Raw genomic sequence first — 22,417 nt, forward strand, 5'->3', positions numbered from 1 at the left:
GCCCAGTCAAGAAAAAAAGAAAAACACACACACACACACACACAAACCTCCCCTTCCTCAAACTGCTTTCACCTACAGTCTGCATTCCAGCCTCAGACAGCCTCCCTCTTACTAACCAGAACAACAAAAAGGCATCTCTTCTTCTGCAGGCAAAGCACAGCTCCAGGAAACATTGCTTGGCTCTGGCAGAGCACTACCATTCCTCTCTAAGGCTTCACTGCTGCGTTTGAGCATTCAGTAACAGCATGTGGTACCCTTGCTCCATGGCAGGATTAAAAAAGCATCTCTTCTCCAGGCAGCCTTGGAGAAAGGGGAGACTAGCAGAGTGTTATGACAAGCTGTGCTGAAGCAGGAAATGGAACCATGCGCTCTTTCCCCAGGAGGAGCTGCTGTTGTGCTGACAGCCCCTGCAGAGCTAAAAGCACATACCTCCCTGCCTTTCCTCAGCCTGAGGCAGAAAGCAAGACCTGAAGCTAATGAAAGCAGAGATCATGGTTCAGTCTACAGCACTGTCAGTGTGTGAGTTGATAGGCAGCGCTGTAAGGCTGGGGCCAGCTATAAGAGGCAGCATGAGCAATCATCTTCCATCCCTTTCCAAGACCACATACTCATCCCATTCAAAAAGGGGAGGAAAATCTACCCCAGGGCAGATAAGACCACTGTCAGGCCCCTTCCTCTCATCTGTCCACAATCAGATGACATCCCCAAACTTGCATTCAAACACTGGCATAGAAGACTTAGAGGCTTCACATTTGAAGCCATGGCCAGTTAGATCCTCAGAGCAGTGTGCTGTAGGGGGCCCCGACTCCTCTGGAATGGAAAAGGGAGCTGTGCCCTGCACTTCTAAGAGTTAAGCTGGTTTAGCAGTTGCCCTTACAGTCTTGCTTTCCTTCCCTGGCCAGCACTGTTGGAAGCAGCCAGACATCCTGGCATTTGATCCATTTGTCCTCTGCAACAGGACAGCATTCTCTCCTGCAGCAGCAGTGCACAACACTGATTATTCAGCTATTGCCTTTCTGTTTGGGTTGCCCCACTGAGCTGTAACAAAAAGCAAATCCTGATGCCACACAACGCCTTTGTACAAATCCAGTCATAAGACCAAGCTATTCAGAAAGGCAAGCAGCAAGGCAAAGTTACACAGAGCAATTTCAGCTTGCAAGGACAGGAGATAATGCATTTCAGGCTGGGAAAATACAAAAATACATCAGGCTTCTTTCTTGGTAGATACAGGAGCTCTGAACAAGCCACACACAGTTCAAGTTGTCCTACCTCAGGGCTGTGGAGAGCTAGATTGCAGCTGACAGACCATTGCCGTATCCCAAACTGGGGTCTGCAGTGCCCCGAGATATCCAGAACTGTGCAAGAGGATGCTGGGGGGGGGGGGGGGGGGGAAGGGGGGCATTTAGTGAAGCGCTGGATTCCCAGTGACCAGCAGGCTGACTTTGACCTCTGGAAAACAACAGCAAGAGCAGATCCCACTGAACTCATTCTGGAGTAAAGCCCTGAGTGAAACTCAAGGGAAAACTGACACCTTCCTCAGTCCCCAAAAGAGCTCTGCAGTGAGTTTTGTGGTACTCCAGCACCCTCAAATCTTGTGGGCAATGTAATATTATACTGCTCAGGGAGCAGTGACATTAGGTCTGTGCCTCACATCTTCAGACTATGGCAGGCAGGTCCCATTTTAAGCCTTTAATTAAAAAAAAAATTAAAAAGCTCAATCTCAGTTGAGCTCAACCTCCAGCAAAAGAGCTGAGGGTATGTACCCTATAAGCACTATCCCTCTTCCCTGAGGATTAATAGACAGCAATGTTACAATTTGAGTGCAGGCAGATCTAGCTAGCAAATTTCTTCAGCCAACCAACCCAGAGAGCAGCCACTGCATCCTGCAGGTACCCAGCAACAGGGGAAGACAATGTCACTGTCATGCAAACCACAGGCTGGAAGGCAGTTACTAGCTTCAGCCACACTAGCCAAGCCCAGCTGGCATGGGTAGTCAGAGCAGATTAGGTTTTCAGTATTGCTGACATTAAGTCACTTCTGGTCAAAGATATAGTAGTGGGAACACCAACAGGTCTAGTCAATTCTGCAACTTAAATGATCTGTTCAGATGTCTCCCACTTTACATTCCTATTAGAACCACCCCTGTTCTCTACTTCACAGCAGCTCTAAGACGAAGACATGAAAATAAAGATTGAACGAAATTGAAACAATAGATCTTTGGGGCAAGAGTGGAAGAATTACTAATCTCTCAAGCTAAGAAACAGCACTTTCCATCAGAGCTGAGACAGAAACATCCTACCTCTTCTACCACCCTGAACTCTCAAAGCAATAACTGTCATTGCTTTCCCAACTTAAACTGGTTGGCAGCTCTTCAGTCTGAAGTCAAAGTTAGATGTAGTTTAGTGCTGAACTTTTGTACATTCACTAGCCACACAAGACAAAAATAGAAAGAACAGGTAGCAGTTTGGTGTTGCAGAAAGCTGTATTTGTAGCCACAACCAAGGCATCATTCAGGGAAGAGATCTAAAATCACTGTCTTTTAATGTTAAAGCAACACAGCTTTAGTAATTGAAGAATAAGCTACCAAAGAGCAATGGTAGCAAGCATACAAGAGACAGCAGTCATATAATGCACTAGCACTGCAAAGTCCATCATCATCCCACACAAACTAATGTTTTGTTGGATTAGTTGACAACTTATTAAAAAAAAATCAGTCAATTTTAGTTTCACTGCAGAGTCTGCTGGAGGATGCTTCTGTATAATTCTCCTTCATCTTAAAGCAGAGTTGAAATAGATGCTGTCCAGCACAATTTATAGTGAGCTGCCTATGACTGAAGGCATCAAGAGCAGTTTGCCTTAAGTACTTACGATTAATCCTTTGGAAGTTTTAAACTACAGCAGAGAAGTGTCTAGAACATACAACACTCAAGTGTAGTTACGAAACACTTGATGAAATATTAAACAAAATGTTTTTTCCAAATTTGGGCCTGTGCAATGGGAAATAGGCACTTCTGTATGGCTCAGCTGACTCACATCACTACATACTGCTTTTCAGCACAGCAGCTCACAACTGGGTCAAGGCAGCAATAAGCTCTTCCCCTTCAAGTTAACACCATCAACTACCTGCTCTGCACTTTTGCTTTTACTTGCCACTTTATTGCTAAGTCTTCCGAGTCAAGGGGTTGATACAAAAGCACAAATGCCCACTAATAATCCAGGGCAAGATGGGGCAAAATAATGAGCAACTTTGGACACAGCAGGTAGGTAGAGACAGTAACTATATCAATACCTTTCATGGACTTGCAAGTGTGCCTTTCTGGAAGAAAGGGTGACACGGCATTGAAAAAGACCAAGTCATTCCACCCTGCTCTGCTAGAGGCTGAAGATCCCCCAAACCAACAGCCCATTTACAGCACAGGCGCCTTTCCACAGAGACCCCTGCAAAACAGCACCAGAAGACTAAGTGCACAGCTTCTCCCAAAGTGAGCAACTGTAATCACCAATCACCAGACAAACATCTTGCTACTGACATAAGACTGCAGAATATTCCTCTAACCTTTTACAAGCTTCTTGTTTACTGTGAATGAGGAAAATACCTGACTTTTCTATAGCTTTTTTCCCCATGTGAGGGGTAAGTTGCTTTACCATATCTATTCACTCAAGTTTAGTCTTAAGGAAAGGCCCATCAGAGAAGATTCATTTGAAATAGATACAACTGAGAAGTCACACTCTTCCACTGCAGTCTCTATCCCAGAGAGGCCAAGAGCCTAAACAGAGCATCTCTCTGTCATGGTAAGTAGAACTGTCATCAGCCAATGCTTAAAACAAAGCAGGAATCAGTTTTGAGAGCCTGAAAGTTTTCAAACTTCATGAGTATCGGGGCCATAAATTAAAGAAAAACCCAAACTCTCCTTTATAGCTTGGTCATTTCTATTTGAACCTTCACTAATGCTTCTGAAGCTGTAGCTCTACAGCCAGTGCCAGACATATTGCCAGTGAAATTTAAGGACAATTATATAGCATTAATGTTAAGAAGCTTCCCTCCCCCTACTTGGGTGTAGGTCTTGTAGGGAAGATAGAAGCAAAACAGGTGAAAGCCAGCTGACTGCTCACTCACAGCTACCAAAGTGCATAGTCTAAGAGTTTCTCCCCTTCTCCCCAGTCTTAACTGCAAGAAGGCTTGATAAACTGTCCCTAGCCAAGTCTCATCAAGTTGGAAACATTGTATACCAATCCTCTTATTTGTATACTGAGAAACTTAACATCAGCTTCAGAGAACTAATACAAATACAGTGAATGAAGTACCCAAGGAAATCAAGAGTAGATGGAACCAGCATTTACTCATTTTTCCTAGTCTATGAATTAGCACCACTTTAATGCAGAGCATACCCTACAAAGCATGATAAAGGGTAGCATAACATAAAACCCTAGGTACCTCACTCATTGCACAAATAATTGTCTCATTATAAGTCTTGCACAGCATGTTTTTGGATGCAAGCCACCCAAGTTCTTCCCAACTCACTTTAACCAGCATTTTACCCAATATCCTGTCTCTTCAACTTACTTCCATTAAGAGGCTTCAGGTCTTCTATTGCAATAGCTTCACCAAAAGAAACTCAACCTGATGTGTGTCAATTCAAGAAACTGCCGGGTTTTGCGCATTTGGAAGTATTTGAAATTCTGACAAAGTTAAAGGCATCCAGTTCAAGTGTACTGTAGCAAGTGCTACTGGGGCCTTTATTAGCTGCTTTGTGCCTCTCTCTGTCCAAGGTCAGACTCTCTAAACATCTTCTACGATGTGCCGAGGTTCTTCTCATGATAAGCATAAGCCCATAAGCACAAGCCCATAAACGCTTTGGGACAGGTGTTCAAACAGAGACTAGGAACAAGAGTGACAAGGCCCTAGACAGCAACCAATTTTAGACTCAAGTTTTGACGTTTCCATTGATTTTCCTGAAAAAAACGTGACACAGAATAAGATGAACAGACTCTGCCATTTTTTAATCAACCATAAAGGCTGTGGATCACAATGAATCATGCTTGCTATGAAAGCAGTAGCACTCCCTGTAATCACACAGTACCAGTCTGTACAAAGCAATGCAAGTAACAACTCCTACTTTTCTTTCTACAAAGAAAACAAATACTACAATATCGTGTTATTCCACATACAGTCTGCTTTATCTAAAGCACACACATTTTGTTTCTGCTCATGCTTAATTGATATATTAATCATTAGCTCCATGAGGAAATGGCCACCAGTAGGACTTTTTACCTGGTTGGGCAAAAGCTGCAGTCATGACCTTAGACTGTAAGATTACTTATCCCAGCACTTTACCTGATGTACCAACACAGTGGTACAATGACTCAGGCTTTGGAAATACAATCAGACTGTCCTTTCCCAGGCCCCTTGCACAGACATCATGCATCTACACTGAGAAACTCTTAGAAAGCATACACTGATTACATCTGAAAGTCCCAAAGAGTGCTTTCAGATTTAGTCTGCCAGTCATTCCAGTAGTTTTGCTCCACATTACTGGCCTGGGTATTTCAGGTATGATGTTCAGGTAGACAGCTTAGAAGTGAAAGCTCACTTCAGGCAAACCAAGTGGCTGATACAGCCAAAAACCTCAACCACCCAGGAAGTGGCAAGGTGCATGTACATCCAGGGACTGCTAAGCTTGAGCAGCAGCTGACTGCAGTCTCTTCCTTCTTCCTGCAGTGAGAAGGCTGAAAGCAGGAAAAAAACCCTGAGAACTCATGAAGTTTGATGCTTATTTAGCTCCAGATGTGTCCTAGCACACAGACCTACCTGCAAGCAGTTACTGACATTCCTAGCTGCACATAGACTTGTTCTATTAAGAAAGTATGCAGGAGAGAGCAGCAATAAGCAGGAAGTTGCTACTGCAGATCAAAAACTCTTCCATGGTATCTGAACAACCGTTTGCCATAGTGACAACTCTTCAGAGCAGAAGTATGCGTTAAAACCAGTTTTCTCCTCTGGGAAGTAATGCACAGTAGGGAAGGGACCAATAAGCCTTTTCCCACATGTGATTAAAGTGTTTTTTAATCACAAGCCACTTTTGCACCAAGAGCTCTGTTTTTACTTGCCCAGCCAGCATGCAAGATGTTTAATATCATGTATCACTGATTTGATATTAATTTCTTAAACAATTAAGTACAGTCTACAAAACATTGCTAAGTCAAATGAGTCTGTGTATCTGGTTTTACCTTCAAAACATTCTGACTTAGATCTTTGAGAAGTCATTCCACTCAGGACTGAGGGCAGAGAACAAGTGAGGGCACTAATGGCAACTAAAGCACGCAGAGATGACAGTGACTAAAAACACAGTGTTTCAGAGCCCTCTTTAGCCTCTGCACTCTAGATCTGCAGACCCAGCACTGTAGGAGCAAAGAACATCCAGCTCTGGCCTCCCTAGACAGCAACATGTCCTTGAGCAGATCCTGAGGTGGCAGCAGCAAGTGCATGGAAGAAGAAATTGCATTAACAGGGAACAGGGACCTTAGGGCTCTGACTAGAGCTTTCCTAGAGGCTACCAACAAGACTTCCATCTGTCCCATGCCTTCTCCTTTGCCCACAAGACCTCCAAGGGCAGAGCCTGGGCACAACAGACCTGGCCAACAATTCCCTTGGACAGAAAGGCATTTATTCTTGGTCCTCCCTGGGGATATTTGTTCCTGCTTAACAGCTTCACTCCATCATTTCACATTCCTTCTCCCACTTTTCATCCACAGCCCTTCCTGTGGAAGAGTTTTCACTATGTTCATATTTTCTTTACTGACACCATATTCAAATTTCAGGAAACACCTTAGCAAACTCCCAAAATAGATACCTGTCAGAACTAGATGAAAAAATAATAATCTACCTCTAAGCAGAAAAGGTTCCTAAGTTATAAAACACTGAGCAAGTTTCATATAAACAGCTCTACTGCCAAAGCTACCTAAGAAAAACAAAAAGAAAAAAGCAGTAAGCAAGTAAATGGCCAGTAAGGACTACAGATAGCTTCATTTGCAAATCGTCTGTGCCACTCACCAGCTGTTGCTGACCCAGCCTAGATTTCAGCTTGAACTACCACTACTGAATCTGGTGTGATTCTTGCCATCTGCTCTCTTCCAGGGCTATATGACTATATCCAGTAGGGTAGGAGAAATCCTGCCTTTCAGTTTGAGGAGCTCTTAAGAGTCTCTGGAGAGCTGTTGTGGCTTGGAGAGAACCAAACACACAACATTTCAGGGAAATTACTGTACAGGCGTGTCAAGTGAGCACTTTCAAAAACCAACACAGTACTTGCTGCATTTCACACAAGGCTAAAGTGGTTCCTCTCCCTCATACTGCTTATGCTCCTAGCACTAGGATAGGCCTGACCACAAATGATGTACAGAAAGTTATCTTACAGTTGAGCTCAGGGCTTGGAAAGAGGCTAATTTCCCCTCCCAAGCATGCAAATATCATGTATCAGTGATTTTTGAGATCAAACAGGGGCCATAGAATGTGATACTAATCAGCATTTATGGAAAGCGCCCCCAGGAAGGATTCAACACTTCCAAAAGCAGGGCAAAAGGCACTCCTTGAGAAGGAAAGTATACCTTGTAGTACTTAGGCTCTGCAGGACATCAGCAGGCACTGGCAATCTCTCCAAAGCCCTACAACCCCCTGCCACAAAGGTTAAAAAGTTTGCTGTAGACATTGTTTCATAAGCAGCCAGCTTCCCCCCAGGTAAAAGGTAGTAAAATTCAGGGCTGGAGATTTCAGTTCTCCTTTCAGCTGCAGAGACAATTCTGAAATTTTTGGAATTTGAGAACTTCCTTTGACATTTTTTCCTGCAGGGAAATCCCAATTCACTACTTAAAGCAATGAGGCATTTTCCACCTGTTCACTTGCAGAGGTAAGAGCAGCACACTCTTCAGCTTGAGTCAGAATTTTCTACTTGACCTTCAGCATTAATCCTCAATTTAAACAAGACCACGCTTGGAGTTTTACACAGCACAGATTCAGTCCTACAAGGAGCTTGTAGGAGGCTTCTGAACGACAGACTGAAGGGACCAAGTCCAGTTTTAAAGCAAAGGGAACACGTTGCTGAACAGTTGTTCGGAGTAGCAAGGTCATCCCTAAGCACTCTCTCCAGCATTCAAGCACTACAAGTTGCACAACTGCTCAGTGCTGCAAAGGTCCTAAACAAACTGCTTCTTACCCAAGCTAGAGAGAAAATCCCAGGTAAAAGGGACTTTCCAGAATGGCAGTCCATTTTAATTCAGTTAACTATGTAGCCAGCCTCAGCCTAGTTTGGCCAGTTTGCATGAAGAAGGTTTTCAGACACAGAACCTGAACTACAAAATCATTTTCTTTACATCAGTTTCTGCTCACATTATCTAGCCATCAGGAGTGAAAAGCATTTCAGGTCAGGGTGTTTCAGACATCAGCTGTGGGACAATACTGTTTGCCAGCAAACAGCTCAGTGTTTGTTCAGTCAACTGACGTTAGTCAGGGATTGTGAGAAGTAAGCGAACATTACAAACCTGGTGAACTAAGGTATGAGAAGCAGATAAGAAAACAAATGACAATGTAGTTAGAGTTTTTTTTTTTTTTGTTTTGTTTTGTTTTGTTTTTTTTTTTTTTTTTTTTTTTGCCAGGACACTGACAGGCTGGAGTTGCAGGTCCTGAAGGTACAGTAATAGTTAAGCAACCTATTCCAACAGACTACTTGGGAAGGATCAATACACACCACAAAGCCTGCTAGAATTGCTGCAATTCATCTTCTATGTAAACTGCTGGAGAAGGCTCAAATAAACAAGCCTCGAGAAGTGACAGTGGTAACAGAGAGGCACCAGAAAGCTTAATCAGAGTGATTATGATCCTCTCTTTTCCATACAGACCCAGTGGAAAACCCCATACCTCTATTGCAAGGCAGGCTCCCTGTAGCTAGGTAACCTGTTTATTCTTGCAGCTGGCCAAACACTGGGAGGCAGGCAGAATCACTGTGACTATTACTCTTATCACAGCTGGCTTTGCTACAAATAATCAACTTGCAGAAATAAGATTTCCACCCTGTAAGTACAAAAGGTCAAATGCAATACTGAGCTTTATTTGCCTGCAATTGGAATGAAGGCTGCTGACTGAGCCTCATTCCTTAGCGCAGTAGAATAGTCTCATCTTTTATGTTGCTACGTATCAATAGAAAAAAACCTGAAGCTGAACAGACAACTAACATCAGTGAATTCTTTCAAATTAGTATGCTGCTCCATACTTTGGCTCATTCCTCTTTTTAAAGTGGCCCATTAATGACAGTATTACATTTTGACCCTAATTTATACTGATAAGAAAGTACCTGCTGACCAGTCAGCAAATATTTCAGTTTCCTTATGCCAGTTGACACTGAATTAATTCTACACTGAGGAAGAACTGGTGGGGGAATAAAGTATTTTCTGGAAACATTTTCCTCCTAAGCAAGCCTTCTGTAGCTTGAGAAGATTCTCCGTCTTCTTATGCTTTGTTCCACACTGATGCTGTGCTTGTACTGTTGCATCTTTCCCAGCTATGTTCTAGTACAGGTAAGTTCTCTTTAGTTACCTAAAGCAGCTTCTTCTTTTTTTTTTTTTTTAGGAAAATAAATCCAAACAATAGATCTACTGTGTTCCAGAAACTCATGATCATGGACACACATGAAGATAGAGCCTTTAGTTTTTATAGCAGGCAAGATATGTGTGTGTGGGGAGGGGAAGGGGGGAAACACAATACAAATCAGTTCACAGCCAGGAAGTTAGATCAGATGTCCTGAAGGACAACAACCCTCAGGCTCAGCACATAAATTATCAGCTGTAAAGGTCAAGGGGTTTACTTCTATCTAACAACAGCCAAGACAGTTAGGAGCCCTTGCAAGATGTACAAAGTACTGTTTCTATGGAAGCTTGTCTAGCAGTAGCCTGCGCAAGCCCTGAAGCTGGTTATCAACACTGATGGTTCAGCAAATAAGACTGCTTGTTTTGAGGCATGGCTGTCATGGCTCCTCTGATACCTTCAGAAGTCACTTTCTGACTGATTGCTCTTCCATCTATAGAACTGTATACTTCTGAAGCCTCACAAACCTCACAGTGTTGAGGACTGAGGTAGATAAAGTTAACTGTGGGGATAGCACAAACATGCATATGCTTGCCTCCGTTCACCCTGGGAAAGGAAGCAAAGGACCACCAGCAGCTACAATCTCCTCTTGGTGGAGTTCCTCTTTATGTGAGAGAGCAACTGGAATGCATCGAGCTCTGCCTAGGGGTGGAGGAGGAGGAGCCAGACAAGAGCTTATGGGTAAAGATCAAAGGGCAGGCTAACATGGGGGACACTGTTGTGGGTGTCTACTACAGGCCACCTGACCAGGAAGAGGAAGTTGATGAGGCCTTCTATAGGCAGCTGGAAGTAGCCTCATGATCACAGGCCCTGGTTCTCGTGGGGGACTTCAACTACCCTGACATCTGCTGGAGGGACAACACAGCAAGGCACAAACAGTCCAGGAGGCTCTGGCAATGCATTGATGACAACTTCATGTCACAAATGGTGGAGAAGCCTACGAGGAAGGGTGTCCTGCTGGATCCTGTCCTTACCAACAGAGACGGACTGGTTAAAGATGTGAAAGTTGGGGGCAGCCTTGGCTGCAGTGACCATGAGATGGTGGAGTTCAGGATCCGGCAGGAATAAGTAAGGCAACAAGCATGATTGCGACCCTGGACTTCAGGAGAGCAGACTTTGGGCTCTTCAGAGACCTGTTTGGAGTAATCTCATGGGTTAAAGCCCTAGATGGAAGGGGAGTTAAGGAGAGCTGGCTGATATTGCAGCATCTCTTCCTCCAAGCTCAAGAGCGGTGCATCCCAAGGAGAAAGAAGTGCAGCAAAGCAGGCAGGAGACCTCCATGGGTGAGCAAGGAGCTCCTGGCCAAATTCAGACAGAAGAAGAAAGTACACAGAATGTGAAAGAGGGGACAGGCTACTTGGGAGAACTATAGGAATGCCTTCAGAGTATGCAGAGATGCAACGAGGAAGGCTAAGGCTCAGCTGGAACTGAGTCTGGCAAGGGATATTAAGGACAATAGGAAGGGCTTCTTCAAATACATCAGTAGCAAGAGAAGGACTAGGGAAAATGTGGGCCCACTACTGAATGCGGCAGGGTGACAAAGGCTACAGAGAAGGCAGAATTACTGAGTGCCTTCTTTGCTTCAGTCTTCACTGCTAAGGGCAGCCCCCAGGAATCCCAGAGCCTGGACGTGAGGGAGAAAGTCCAGAGAAGGGAAGACTTTCCTTTGGTTGAGGAGGATAGGATTAGAGACTTTCTGGACAGACTAGACATCCACAAATCCATGGGCCCGGATGGGATGCACCCACGGGTACTGAGGGAGCTGGCAGATGTTGTTGACAGGACACTCTCCATCAACTTTGAAAAGTCCTGGAGAACTGGAGAGCTCCCTGAGGACTGGAAGAAAGCCAGTGTCACTCCAGACTTCAAGAAGGGCAAGGAGGAGGACCCAGGCAACTACAGGTCGGTCGGCCTCACCTCCATCCCTGGAAAGGGGATGCAACAGCTCATTCTGGATGTCATCTCCAGGCATATGGAGGAAAAGAAGGTGATCAGGAGTAGCCAGCATGGATTCACCACGGGGAAATCCTGCTTAACCAATCTGATAGCCTTCTACGATGGAATGACTGGCTGGTTAGATGAGGGGAGAGCAGTGGACGTTGCGTACCTTGACTTCAGCAAGGCTTTTGACACTGTCTCCCATAACATCCTCCTAGATAAGCTCAGGAAGTATGGGTTAGACGAGTGGACAGTGAGGTGGATTGAGAACTGGCTGAAAGACAGAGCTCAGAGGGTTGTCATCAGTGGTGTGGAGTCTAGTTGGAGGCCTGTGGCTAGTAGAATCGCCCAGGGCTCAGTACTGGGTCCCATCCTGTTCAACTTTTTCATCAGTGACCTGGAGGAGGGGACAGAGTGTCTCCTCAGCAAGTTTGCTGATGATACCAAGCTGGGAGGAGTGGCTGACACACCAGAGGCCTGTGCTGCCATTCAGAGGGATGTGGAGAGGCTGGAGAGTTGGGTGGAGAGGAACCTCCTGAGGTTCAACAAGGGCAAGTGCAGGGTCCTGCACCTAGGGAGAAATAACCCTAGGCCCCAGTACAAGCTGGGGGCTGACCTGCTGGAGAGCAGCTCTGCAGAGAAGGACCTGGGAGTGCTGGTGGATGACAAGTTGACCATGAGCCAGCAATGTGCCCTTGTGGCCAGGAAGGCCAATGGTATCCTTGGGTGCATTAGGAAGAGTGTTGCCAGCAGGTCAAGGGAGGTGATTCTGCCCCTCTACTCAGCACTGGGGAGGCCTCATCTTGAGTACCATGTCCAGTTTTGGGCTCCCCAGTACAAGAGAGACATGGAGCTACTGGGGAGGGCTGACATAGGGCTACGAAGATGATCAGACGGCTGGAGCACCTGCCCTATGAGGAACAGCTGTGAGAGCTGGGCCTCTTTAGCCTGGAGGAGAGAAGACTGAGGGGGGATCTTATCAATGTGCAAAAGTATCTTGTCAAGGAGATGGGGACAAACTCTTTTCAGTGGTGCCATGTGACAGGACAAGAGGCAATGGGCATAAACTGAACCATGGGAAGTTCCGCCTGAACGTGAGGGGGAATTTCTTCACTGTGAGAGAGAAAGCACTGGAAGAGGTTGCCCAGAGAGGTTGTGGAGTCTCCTTCTCTGGAGATGTTCAAGGCTTGCCTGGATGCAACTCTGTCTAACATGCTCTAGGTGACCCTGCTTGAGCAGGGGTTTGGACTAGATGATCTCCAGAGGTCCCTTCCAACCTTACCGATTCTATGATTCTATTCTATTATAAACAGAAGTCTATTGGCCAACACTACTATAAGACTTAATGTCTAAATAGCAAGCTAATCTCTGTAGTTCAGATATTCATCATGGTCAATTAATACCACAGACTAAAGTAGAATATATTTGTTCTCCTTGTTCAGCATTGTCCTGGCCTGCACCTTTCTTCAAAGGGACATTCTTCATTCTCCTATTCAACATCATTTCAACAATGACAACAAGCTCCCTCACATCAATTTCTAGCCAAGTCTTTGCTCATTTAAAAGCAATAATTTCCTGCTTTCCAGATGAGGTTTTACCCACCTTTGCCAAGCACAAGTCCCCATAAGAGGGACTAAGCTCTCTAGCCATGCAGGGCACAGGAGCTTTTCTGCTGATCTGGAGCAGCACAGTTGCAGCACACAAGTCTGCTCCCCTATTTGCCATGTCATGCAGAAGTAGCATCACTTACAGCAATGTTGTGGGTAGCAATGTTCAGTCTGAAGAATCCTTTAAGATGAGCCTCTGAGACAAGGCTTACCTCAATGTTTCCTGAGTTGCTGATCAGTGTGGGTGAGAAAACTAGTACTTGCTAAGTTTAAGCTGTTTTCCTGTTACATCCCAGGGGCAGATCTAAATCATCTCAGCAGTAACCCAGTTGATCTGAAGACTTATGCCGTAATGTTTGAATGGACAGTATTTCCACCTGCATGATCCACTCAGAATCAAGATGTAATGCATAATTATTTCCACAGTAGCACACCAGCTAGAGTCCATAACATGAAGAGCCCACTTTGCACAGAAAAGCAATTTAAAGCATTCTTAAAGTAAAAAACATTTCCTGCTTAGCTTTCATTGTGGACACACATTTGTTTATGAATATTAATGCTTTACTCTGAGTAGCTGAATTCATTAGATTAAGCAAAGTCATCTAGGAGAGCAAAACATCTGTTCAGAAAGGAGAGCATCCACACACAGTAGCTCTCCCCAGTTACCTGTTTGGAAACACCACAGACAAGCAACATTGAGTCATGCCAGACCTTCTCACTAGACTGTAATGACTTGATTAAATTTACACATCAGGTTGACATTACAGGTTAAGCCAAGCAGATACATAACATTCACATAACAATTAAAAAAAAGCAGCAGACATCAGTTCTGTATTAGACACTCCTGGAGGTCATCACTACACCAAGCTCAAAAGCAGCCTTCTGTCAAAGCATCACATTACAAAGGTCAGGTTTCAATTTGAAGGACAGGCCAAAAAAGGAGCAAGCAGATAAAAGGGTGTTTAACGGAACACGAACTAAGAAAAAGGAGAAGCTTTTGCAGAAAAATTAAGTTATAGCCTTGATTTCATTTTAAACGTATTAGTAAATGTGGTTTCACATTACATTTACATAAGCAGAAGCCAGGCAAGTCACTGACTCCCAAGTCAGATCTAGAGACCACATGGCCACTGTAAGTCAGTTTAAAGAGCTGATCTACCAGAAGATCATTCTTCTGTGGATTAAGGTGTTTTAAAGTCAGAACTGCAGTTATGTTAGCTTAGGTTTAACACAAAATCCTACCCTTCGCAGCATAAGCCTGGGCTATTGCTGAAAGCAGTGCTCAAACGTTTAGCTACCTACTCTCTCCAGCTTCGCAGCCTTGTGCTGGTCCACAGGATTGTGAATGGAGCAGAGAGATGGTATGAACAAAGGACTTTCAGCCTAATCGGTTCCTTGATGTAGTCTGATACAGGATCCTTTAAGCACCAAGGCAGCAGTTCTAGCTCAGAGTGCTCAAAACAGCAGTCTCTCTCTCCTGTCAGCTTCTGCTGGCATACCTTTCTGACCAGCTAATCAAAAGAGATGTTTTGCACAGGAGAATAAGATACTATTTTCTCCCAAAATATCCAGAAGTTTCTGTTAGCCACTCCAACATTTCCCAGGGGACCCCTGATTACACTTCAGTTTCATGTGGTGGTGAAGAACAGCATCTGTTTGCTGCTTCTTCCTCCTTCTGAAAGGCAGGCCCTTGAAGCCTTCACTCTTTTACGGAGGAAGCTGAGCATGACTTGTACTCATTCATATTCCTTATAACTCACCCCAACTGTTTGCTTCTTTGAATTGGGGCTACACCCACTGAAGAAGATTCCTGACACATTCCACCAGCTATAACCCCAGTGAGGCTTATATACACCAGCCCAGTAACTGAATCCAAGTTTTGGCCAAGCATACTGAAAACAAATTCTTGAACATGGCCTTTCCAGTTTGGCTTGTCCATCTGTCTTTGTCAAGGCTCCTTTGACTTCACATAGCCGCAAGATTCTGCTAGAAACTGTCTCAAGTTCCAGCTTCCCATAAAGTGGGGGCTTTGAACAGAACAGACCTTGTCACAGTGTGCTGCTGAGTCAGAGAAGTATGAAGTGATACAGCAGAGGAGCAAAGATGAACGCTCTCAAAACACAGCATTTGTTATGGAAGCAAACAAAAACCTATAGACCCTTGCCCTGAGAGGGCTCCAAGGCCTTTAAGGAGCACTTTTTAACCTTCTTCTGGAATGGTTTAACTTTGATATTTCAGTACCTCGAGTCTATGGCAGCTCTAACATATGGAAACTTTTCAAGTGGCTAGGGCAGACCTCAAAGGTCACTTATTGAAAAGTGCACTGTGCTCCCCTCAAGGAGAACAGCTGTCCAGCAGTAGTCACAAACTGAGAATTGCAACTTTGGACATGCAAGCACATGTCCCAGGCAACTGGGACAATAGTGTGTGGAGAATTACATCAATGAGTAACAGCCAAGAACAGCCTCAAGTAGTAAGAAAGGCCTCAGGAGTTGTCCAGGTCCTGACAATTTTGAACTGACATCAGCCTCAGATCCAAAGTCTCACAGTAGTATCTAAAATGCTACTGCCTTGCCTAGCTATAAAGCATTAACTCTGATTTTAATTTGAGATACTTTAGCCTCATTTCTTTCCATTCCCAGTTTAGTCTATCCATTATCATCACACACACTTAACATTTCTTCCTGTATGCAACACCACTCTACCCCCAGTACAAACCCTGATACTTCTCTCCTTCCAGAAAGCAACTCCTATCTGTATCCTAGTCCCTGGACAGCACCTCTAGCAAAATGTTCCCCATATCCCCTCCTTCCCCTTGGAAACTCTAGCCACATCATCTGGCATCCCAAGGCAGCCAGTCACCTAAGGCTCTTCTGAAGTGCTCAGGACTACACTACACACAGTCTTCACTACAACAGAAGAATGTAAGCAATGGTTGTCTTTGGCTTCCTCGGCTGGATTAGTACCTTTATCACTGAGGAAAGCTGAAATAAAACACTTAAACTGGCATGACATCATGAATCCCCATGCTGACTGTGAGAGGGTAGGTATACCCCTACCATACACAAGCTATACTTCAAAGATTTTGCAACCAAAGCCTGTGGAACATCTTCTAAAGCCAACCTGAGGAGAATAACCTTAGTGTCCAGGTAAGCATCCTTACCAGCAAGGCACGGAGTTCACAGATTAACCACCAAACCCTCCTCTTCCTGAGGAGGGAAGGCAGGGACCAGACAAAGCCTTGTCCAACTCTGATAATTCAGGGTTGCATGAAGCACTACAGTGAGCTCAAGACAGCTGCAGGTGCCAGGCTAAACCAGCATACCAGATTATGGGGAACTGCCACACAGAGACAGAACATCTAGCCGCCAAGGTAGATTACACTGTCCTCCTTCCCTCCCCAGGAACTCTGGGGCTTTCACAGGAAGATAACAGCTCCACAAAAAACACACAACAAAAAAAGCCAACTAAAGCCTTAAGAATTATTCTACTGGTATTGTTAGATCACTCATACATTTTCATGGGCTGAATAAAAATCTAGTGCATGTTAAGTCAGTAGGATATATACTTTTGAATATTACTAGCTTTAACAATCCAGCCTTTGGCCAAAGTTCTTAGTCAACCAAGGGACAAGCAGAATGAAAGTGCTGGCAAATCCAAAGCCAGCAAAAAATGGGTGCAACAACCCCAGCACAAAGATTCCCTTCAGGGATGGGCATCAAGGGATCAGCATCAAGGGTGTTTAGCAATGTCTTTTGATAGTCAGAGAACTGTTAGAGACACAACAGCAAAATAAAGCAGGAAAAAAGAGCTGTAGTCAGAACTGCTGCTTCTAAACAGCTTTTCATGATATCCAACCCTGTTTAAGGTCAGAGACTGGCAGCCACATTACTTCAAAAAAAAAATATGTATGTATATGTGTGTGTATATATATATATATATATATATATATGTATATACACAAGTGTGTGTGTGTGTGTGTGTGTTTTTGCAAGACAAAGGGTCACAATTACACTGCATCACTGTTGTGAAGCATACCTGTGTTTTTAGGCCCATCTGCATAGACTGGTCCAGGAGGTGGAGGTGCATTTTGCCATCCATACTGCGGATAACCTTGATATCCTGGTTGACCTGGCTGATATGGCCCAGTAGGCCCCGGAGGATAACCTGGGTATGGGCCTGGAGGACCACCAGGTTGTTGTGCATAGGGTGGGTATGGAGCAGTCGGGCCTGGGCCAGGGTAAGGTGGAGGATTTTCGTAGTTCATGTGGGATGTAGAATCTGTCCTGCAACAGAAGATGGAAAAAAATTCTTTGCTTTTGCCTGTGTATAAACCTCAGTTCAGACTGTTCTCCCAAGGATCTCATATTCAGTTCAAGATTAACAGATTTCAAAACACCTGGTCAAGTAGTGGGCTTTTAACCCTATCATACGAGCAGAAACTGAGTTGAAGTGACTTTTTAAGTGACATGACTTCAGCATAGCAGGGAAGAAACCTATTTGCCAATTTCCTGAGTCATGCGTTAGCTATTTACTCTAAGATATTTAAGTCTTCCAACTGCAAAAAAAATTCTTCAGCTTCCACTCAAGTGATTAAATTGCTTCTGAGAGAGATTTAGAAGTGATTACTTTTCACTTCTGTCAATATTAAAAAATAAAAACATGCAGAAGTGCAGCATACCACAAACATGCCTCAGTCTCAATGAGAGAAAATGAACATGTCTAACTGAAACGTACTTCGATCGAAAGTAGAACAAAACCCAGGCAATTGTTACAAAGATCTAGAGCAGAGCTCTAAAGGAACATTGTATATGAAATAATTTCCTGATGACATCGTAACTGAACAAATCACGTATTCTTTCAATAAAATGCTCCTAAACTTTTAAATAGCCAAGATCTTGTGCTCAGTATCTTTCAAAAAAGCAGTACTATGATTCTATGAATACTGAAGAGACTTTGGGGACTTGAAATTCATAAAATCTACCTAACATATTACTCATGGTGCAGCCATGATGAGCCAGGATATGACTAGATACAAGACTGTCACCAGAATACTGCAATTTTAATTAACCTCTAAGTAGCATGACTGAGCAAGATTTCTTACATCATGTTTCCCCAAGTTTCTCTCCATTTGATAAACAAAAGCCATCCTGACTTAAATAGTTTTATTCTGCTGTTGTCCTTTTGCCATGATAGTCAAATGGTGATAGTCACCATTTTCTTGCATGTTATATACCCCTTCCTACACCCTACAAGGTATGGGCAGAAATACCAGGAAGATTATATGCTTCTGCTGGCATAGAACAGGAGAGGTATGGCAAGCCTCGCTGACAAGGCTCTGAAAGGTTTTGGAAAAGACAAACAGCTGGGCTAGACTGACCTAGATGCTCAATATACTGCATTAACTGTTAGAAATGTGCAGATTTTAAGGTCAGAGATGACCATCAGCACTTCTAGTCTGAGCGCTTGCATGACACAGGTTAATTACTTCACCTCTGTGACTCTACAGCAAGACTAAAAGTCATCCGCACTGCCAAAGCCAAGTGAGCCAAGGCTTTGAGCTATGTTTAGCTGCTGCAACCCTTGACTTAGCGTTGAACTGAACTTTATGACTTGCTATTTCGTCACCTCAAAGATCTGACTGTCCCTCCCCAGGGAAGGATCCCCAGGTCCTCTCCTTATTTAGAGGTTACTCTTGCCTGAATCCCACTAGCATGTTAGTGTCCGTATATGTACTGCAGGGTTGTCTTATACAATTCTGTTCCCTTCTCAGTCTTTAAGAGTCAATCTGATTACAACACCTTGGGGACCATTACAGACTCAAAACAGACATACTTCAAGGTAATAGGATTAATGCCCTTCCTATGACAATACTGAAAGGCATTTGAATCTCAACAGGCTGGGTTTTCCCAGACCTTGCTAGCCTGCAGTTTGTCTAATGCTCTTGTTGCCATACAGACCAAAGAACCATAATTAACTGCTAATGCAGTGCTGTTACCTTTCAAGTGATTCTTTTTCTTAATGCTTTTGACAGGAGTTTTAACTGTTAAGCCAATGCCAGTCATTGGCCAGAGGAATTTTCCTTATTTTTCTTTGCCTGGCCAGTCAGACCACTTACGGGCTCATCAGAAAATGGACAAACAAACCAGAAGTTTCACTTGAAGCTCCTTAACCATTCTACTGCACTGCAACTCTTCCAAGTCCGGAGCAAAGGGAATCCTCTGCAGAGAACCAGTTACTCAGATGCAAAAACTACAGAATTAGGGCTTAATGCAACAGCTACCCTTGGTCACATCTAAGGTTCATCTAACTCAGGAATTCATCTCAAAACAGTGGCCAAAAGCAAATTTCTGGGGAAGAACAAGGCCAGTATATACATACATGCATGCACGAGTGTCTATACACATGTACATAAATACACTCAGAGCAGACTAACCATTTGGCGCCCAGTGTGTACTAGACAGCATCCAGGCAACTAACATATCAGGGTAAATTTCTCTGCTGTGAGCTCGTCCAACCTCATGCGAGCCTATGTACAGTTTAGTGCCCATGTCATGGAGCAGTTGCTTCCAACTGAGGTGCTTGCAAGAAGTAGGGAAAATAAATCTGTAGTGACTCTCAGGATTTTATGGATTCATCAGAATGGGGGAGGAGGCATGTTGCAATTCACATTCCAGGCTGAAGAGCCCTACTTAGTCTACCAGCTTCCCTCATGCTGAAGCCAGTCTATTTTTTGATCATCTTTTTTTCCCCTTTCTTGTCTGAACCTCTAGTTCTACTCTCTGCTTTAAATTTCCAGGACTAGAAGCATATACAATATTCAAAAGTAACAAACCACAGAGTGATTGTTCTTAAATCTTTCCTTAAGAATCTTTAGGGATCAGCTTGCTTTTCTGATGAGTCCTAAGCTCCAAGAAAGTCACACTCATTACTTCAGTTTCCAGAGCTCTTGCTTAATGAAATGGTCAGCTCAAAGTCCATTTTCCTTGAAGTTAAATAATGTTCTGTGAGGTCTTCCCTTCTGCCTCATGATGTGCATCAATTCACATTTATCTACATTCAATATCATTGTCATTTTAGTGCAGTCACAAGACTTAAAAGATGCTGCAATTCTTCAGTTGACTGAACTCATTCAGGCAGTGAATGACTTAAAATTCAGCTAATGCACTGCTCCCTTTCTAATTTTTAACAATTGCATTAGATAGACTAGAGTTTCAGGGATCTGCAGTGATGGCATCCTACTGCCAGGGCTGATTAACTCATTCCACTGTTCCCCTTACCCACGCAAGGAACTTGTCCCTTACCCACTTTTAGTTTCCTTACAAGCACCTGGTATAGGACCACACTACAAGTTTTTTGGAACTACAAAGATGCCTGTGGAACTACAGGCATCTTTTGCAGAAAGATCAGCAGTACCAGGCTGTACCTGTTAGAGCTTAGACTCTACCGAACACGTACAGTAAGATGAGAGCCTGGCTAAGACTGGTAGCTGTGGTGGATGAGAAAACTGCACATCAGCAGTTCTGTAGCAAAGTCTAAGAAACTGGATATAAGGAGTAAGAGTCCAGGTCTGGTAATGGTCTGAGCAAATAGAGAAATGACAGCATAGTAAGCAAGAAAGAAAACAGGCAAAGAGCACTGGTATTATTCGCTTTGTTTTAGCCTTGTCAAATTTTAGTTTTGAAAACAGAAGACAGGTTTGGAGTGGAGCTAGTAACTGAACTTCTGCTTGTTAACACTGAGGACAAAGGAGGATTGATGAAAAAGGCAGATAGAATCTATCAAAATTTGGGTATCTGTGTGTTTAGTGAGGTCAGAAGACTCAGACTCACAGAATCAGTAAGGTTGGAAGAGACCTCTGGAGATCATCTAGTCCAACCTCCCTGCTCAGCAGGGTTACCTAGAGCATGGTAGACAGGGTTGCATCCAGGCGGGCCTAGAGTATCTCCAGAGAAGGAGACTCCACAACCTCTCTGGGCAGAATACAAAAGGACAGTGAAGATGAAGTATTAGATTAATGCAGTTCTTTCCTCAAAATTAAATATAAAATACCAGCACTGAGATTAGGCAGAGTGTAAGGGAATATCCATCAAGAACAGTTTCAGCAGCAACCATATTGGAGACTATCCATAATGAACAGGAAGACTAAACTCCAGAAACATTCAGCAAACCCAGGAGGTAGTTGTGGAAACTTGTAGAACTGTCCAAAGGTCTTAACTACTTCCATCTGCTTTCCTTCAAAATCTCTCTGCAATGAAAGTCTGCCTTCTCAGAGCAGCCTTTGGACTAAGTAACATTCTCTTTCTTCTCCCCCACTTCCAATGCCAGTTAGGCTGTCACGCATATACCTTTCCCTACTTACCCTTTTGAACTGCATGACAATATTTAGATTTTACAGTTTCATAAAGTCACATATGACATGTTTATTAGCCCTATTTACTCACCTAGGTATCTGTTTGCCAGCCAGGGCCTTGCATCAAAGAAGATGCTCAGAGACATGCTTGAGCTCCTAGACAAGGGCATGCAAGCTTTGCTGTGGGTTCTCACACTAACCAGTAATTCCATGCTGGCTGTAACCAACACTAGCTCCTATGAACTTGCACCAGGAGTCATACTTGTGGGTTTGCACACAAAGCTCCAAAGAAAGGGGCCAACATGTCAGTAAGGCCCTGTTTTTCATGGCAGTCCAGGAGATTCCATCAGGAGGAGTTAGTATAGCATTGAACAGCCTCATCTGAAGTGAAACTTAGTTTAGTATTAACGCTGGCAAATTTTAAGCCATTTTAGAGCAAATGGTTAGTGGCATCAATCTGTTGCTGGTTATGAGAGAAGTTACAAGCACAACTAAAGAGAAACACAGAAACACAAAACATTCTCCTATTCTTTCCCATCACCCTCAAATCAGCATTTTTGCTAATCTATAAGTCAGTTAGAGTTTCCATAGCTATCTTTGAACTTATTTGTTCCATGAGCAAACATTGTTTCCCCTACCTTAACAGAAGTGTTAAGCAAGAAGCTTACCCAACCTATAGAGGTTGTAAACACCAACTTCCCTAAGGTTAGGGGCAAGGGGGAGAAACAAAACAAAAAACCCACTAAAAGAGAAGTTGCCGCCAGTCAGAGATCTCTCTCTTTGGATTATGAAAAGGTGCAAGTACGATGCTTTGTATACATGTATATGTTTTTTGAGCCAGTCCACTCCAGCAATCAATACACCTCCAGAAGTCAACCCAATGAA

General features: G+C 43.8%; 1 protein-coding gene across 2 annotated transcripts in view; it reads right to left on the reverse strand.

Moving 5' to 3' along the window:
* CYSTM1 (cysteine rich transmembrane module containing 1) overlaps positions 1-22,417 on the reverse strand; it is a 33,238-nt gene that overhangs the window by 3,359 nt on the left and 7,462 nt on the right. For both annotated transcript variants that reach the window (XM_062587457.1, XM_062587456.1), the window contains exon 2: positions 17,218-17,465. In XM_062587457.1, the coding sequence (XP_062443441.1) occupies positions 17,218-17,446 (229 nt within the window). In that variant the 5' untranslated portion in view covers positions 17,447-17,465. The remainder of the gene's footprint in view (positions 1-17,217; positions 17,466-22,417) is intronic.

The sequence above is a fragment of the Rhea pennata genome, chromosome 14, assembly GCF_028389875.1.
Source record: "Rhea pennata isolate bPtePen1 chromosome 14, bPtePen1.pri, whole genome shotgun sequence".
NCBI lineage: Eukaryota > Metazoa > Chordata > Aves > Rheiformes > Rheidae > Rhea > Rhea pennata.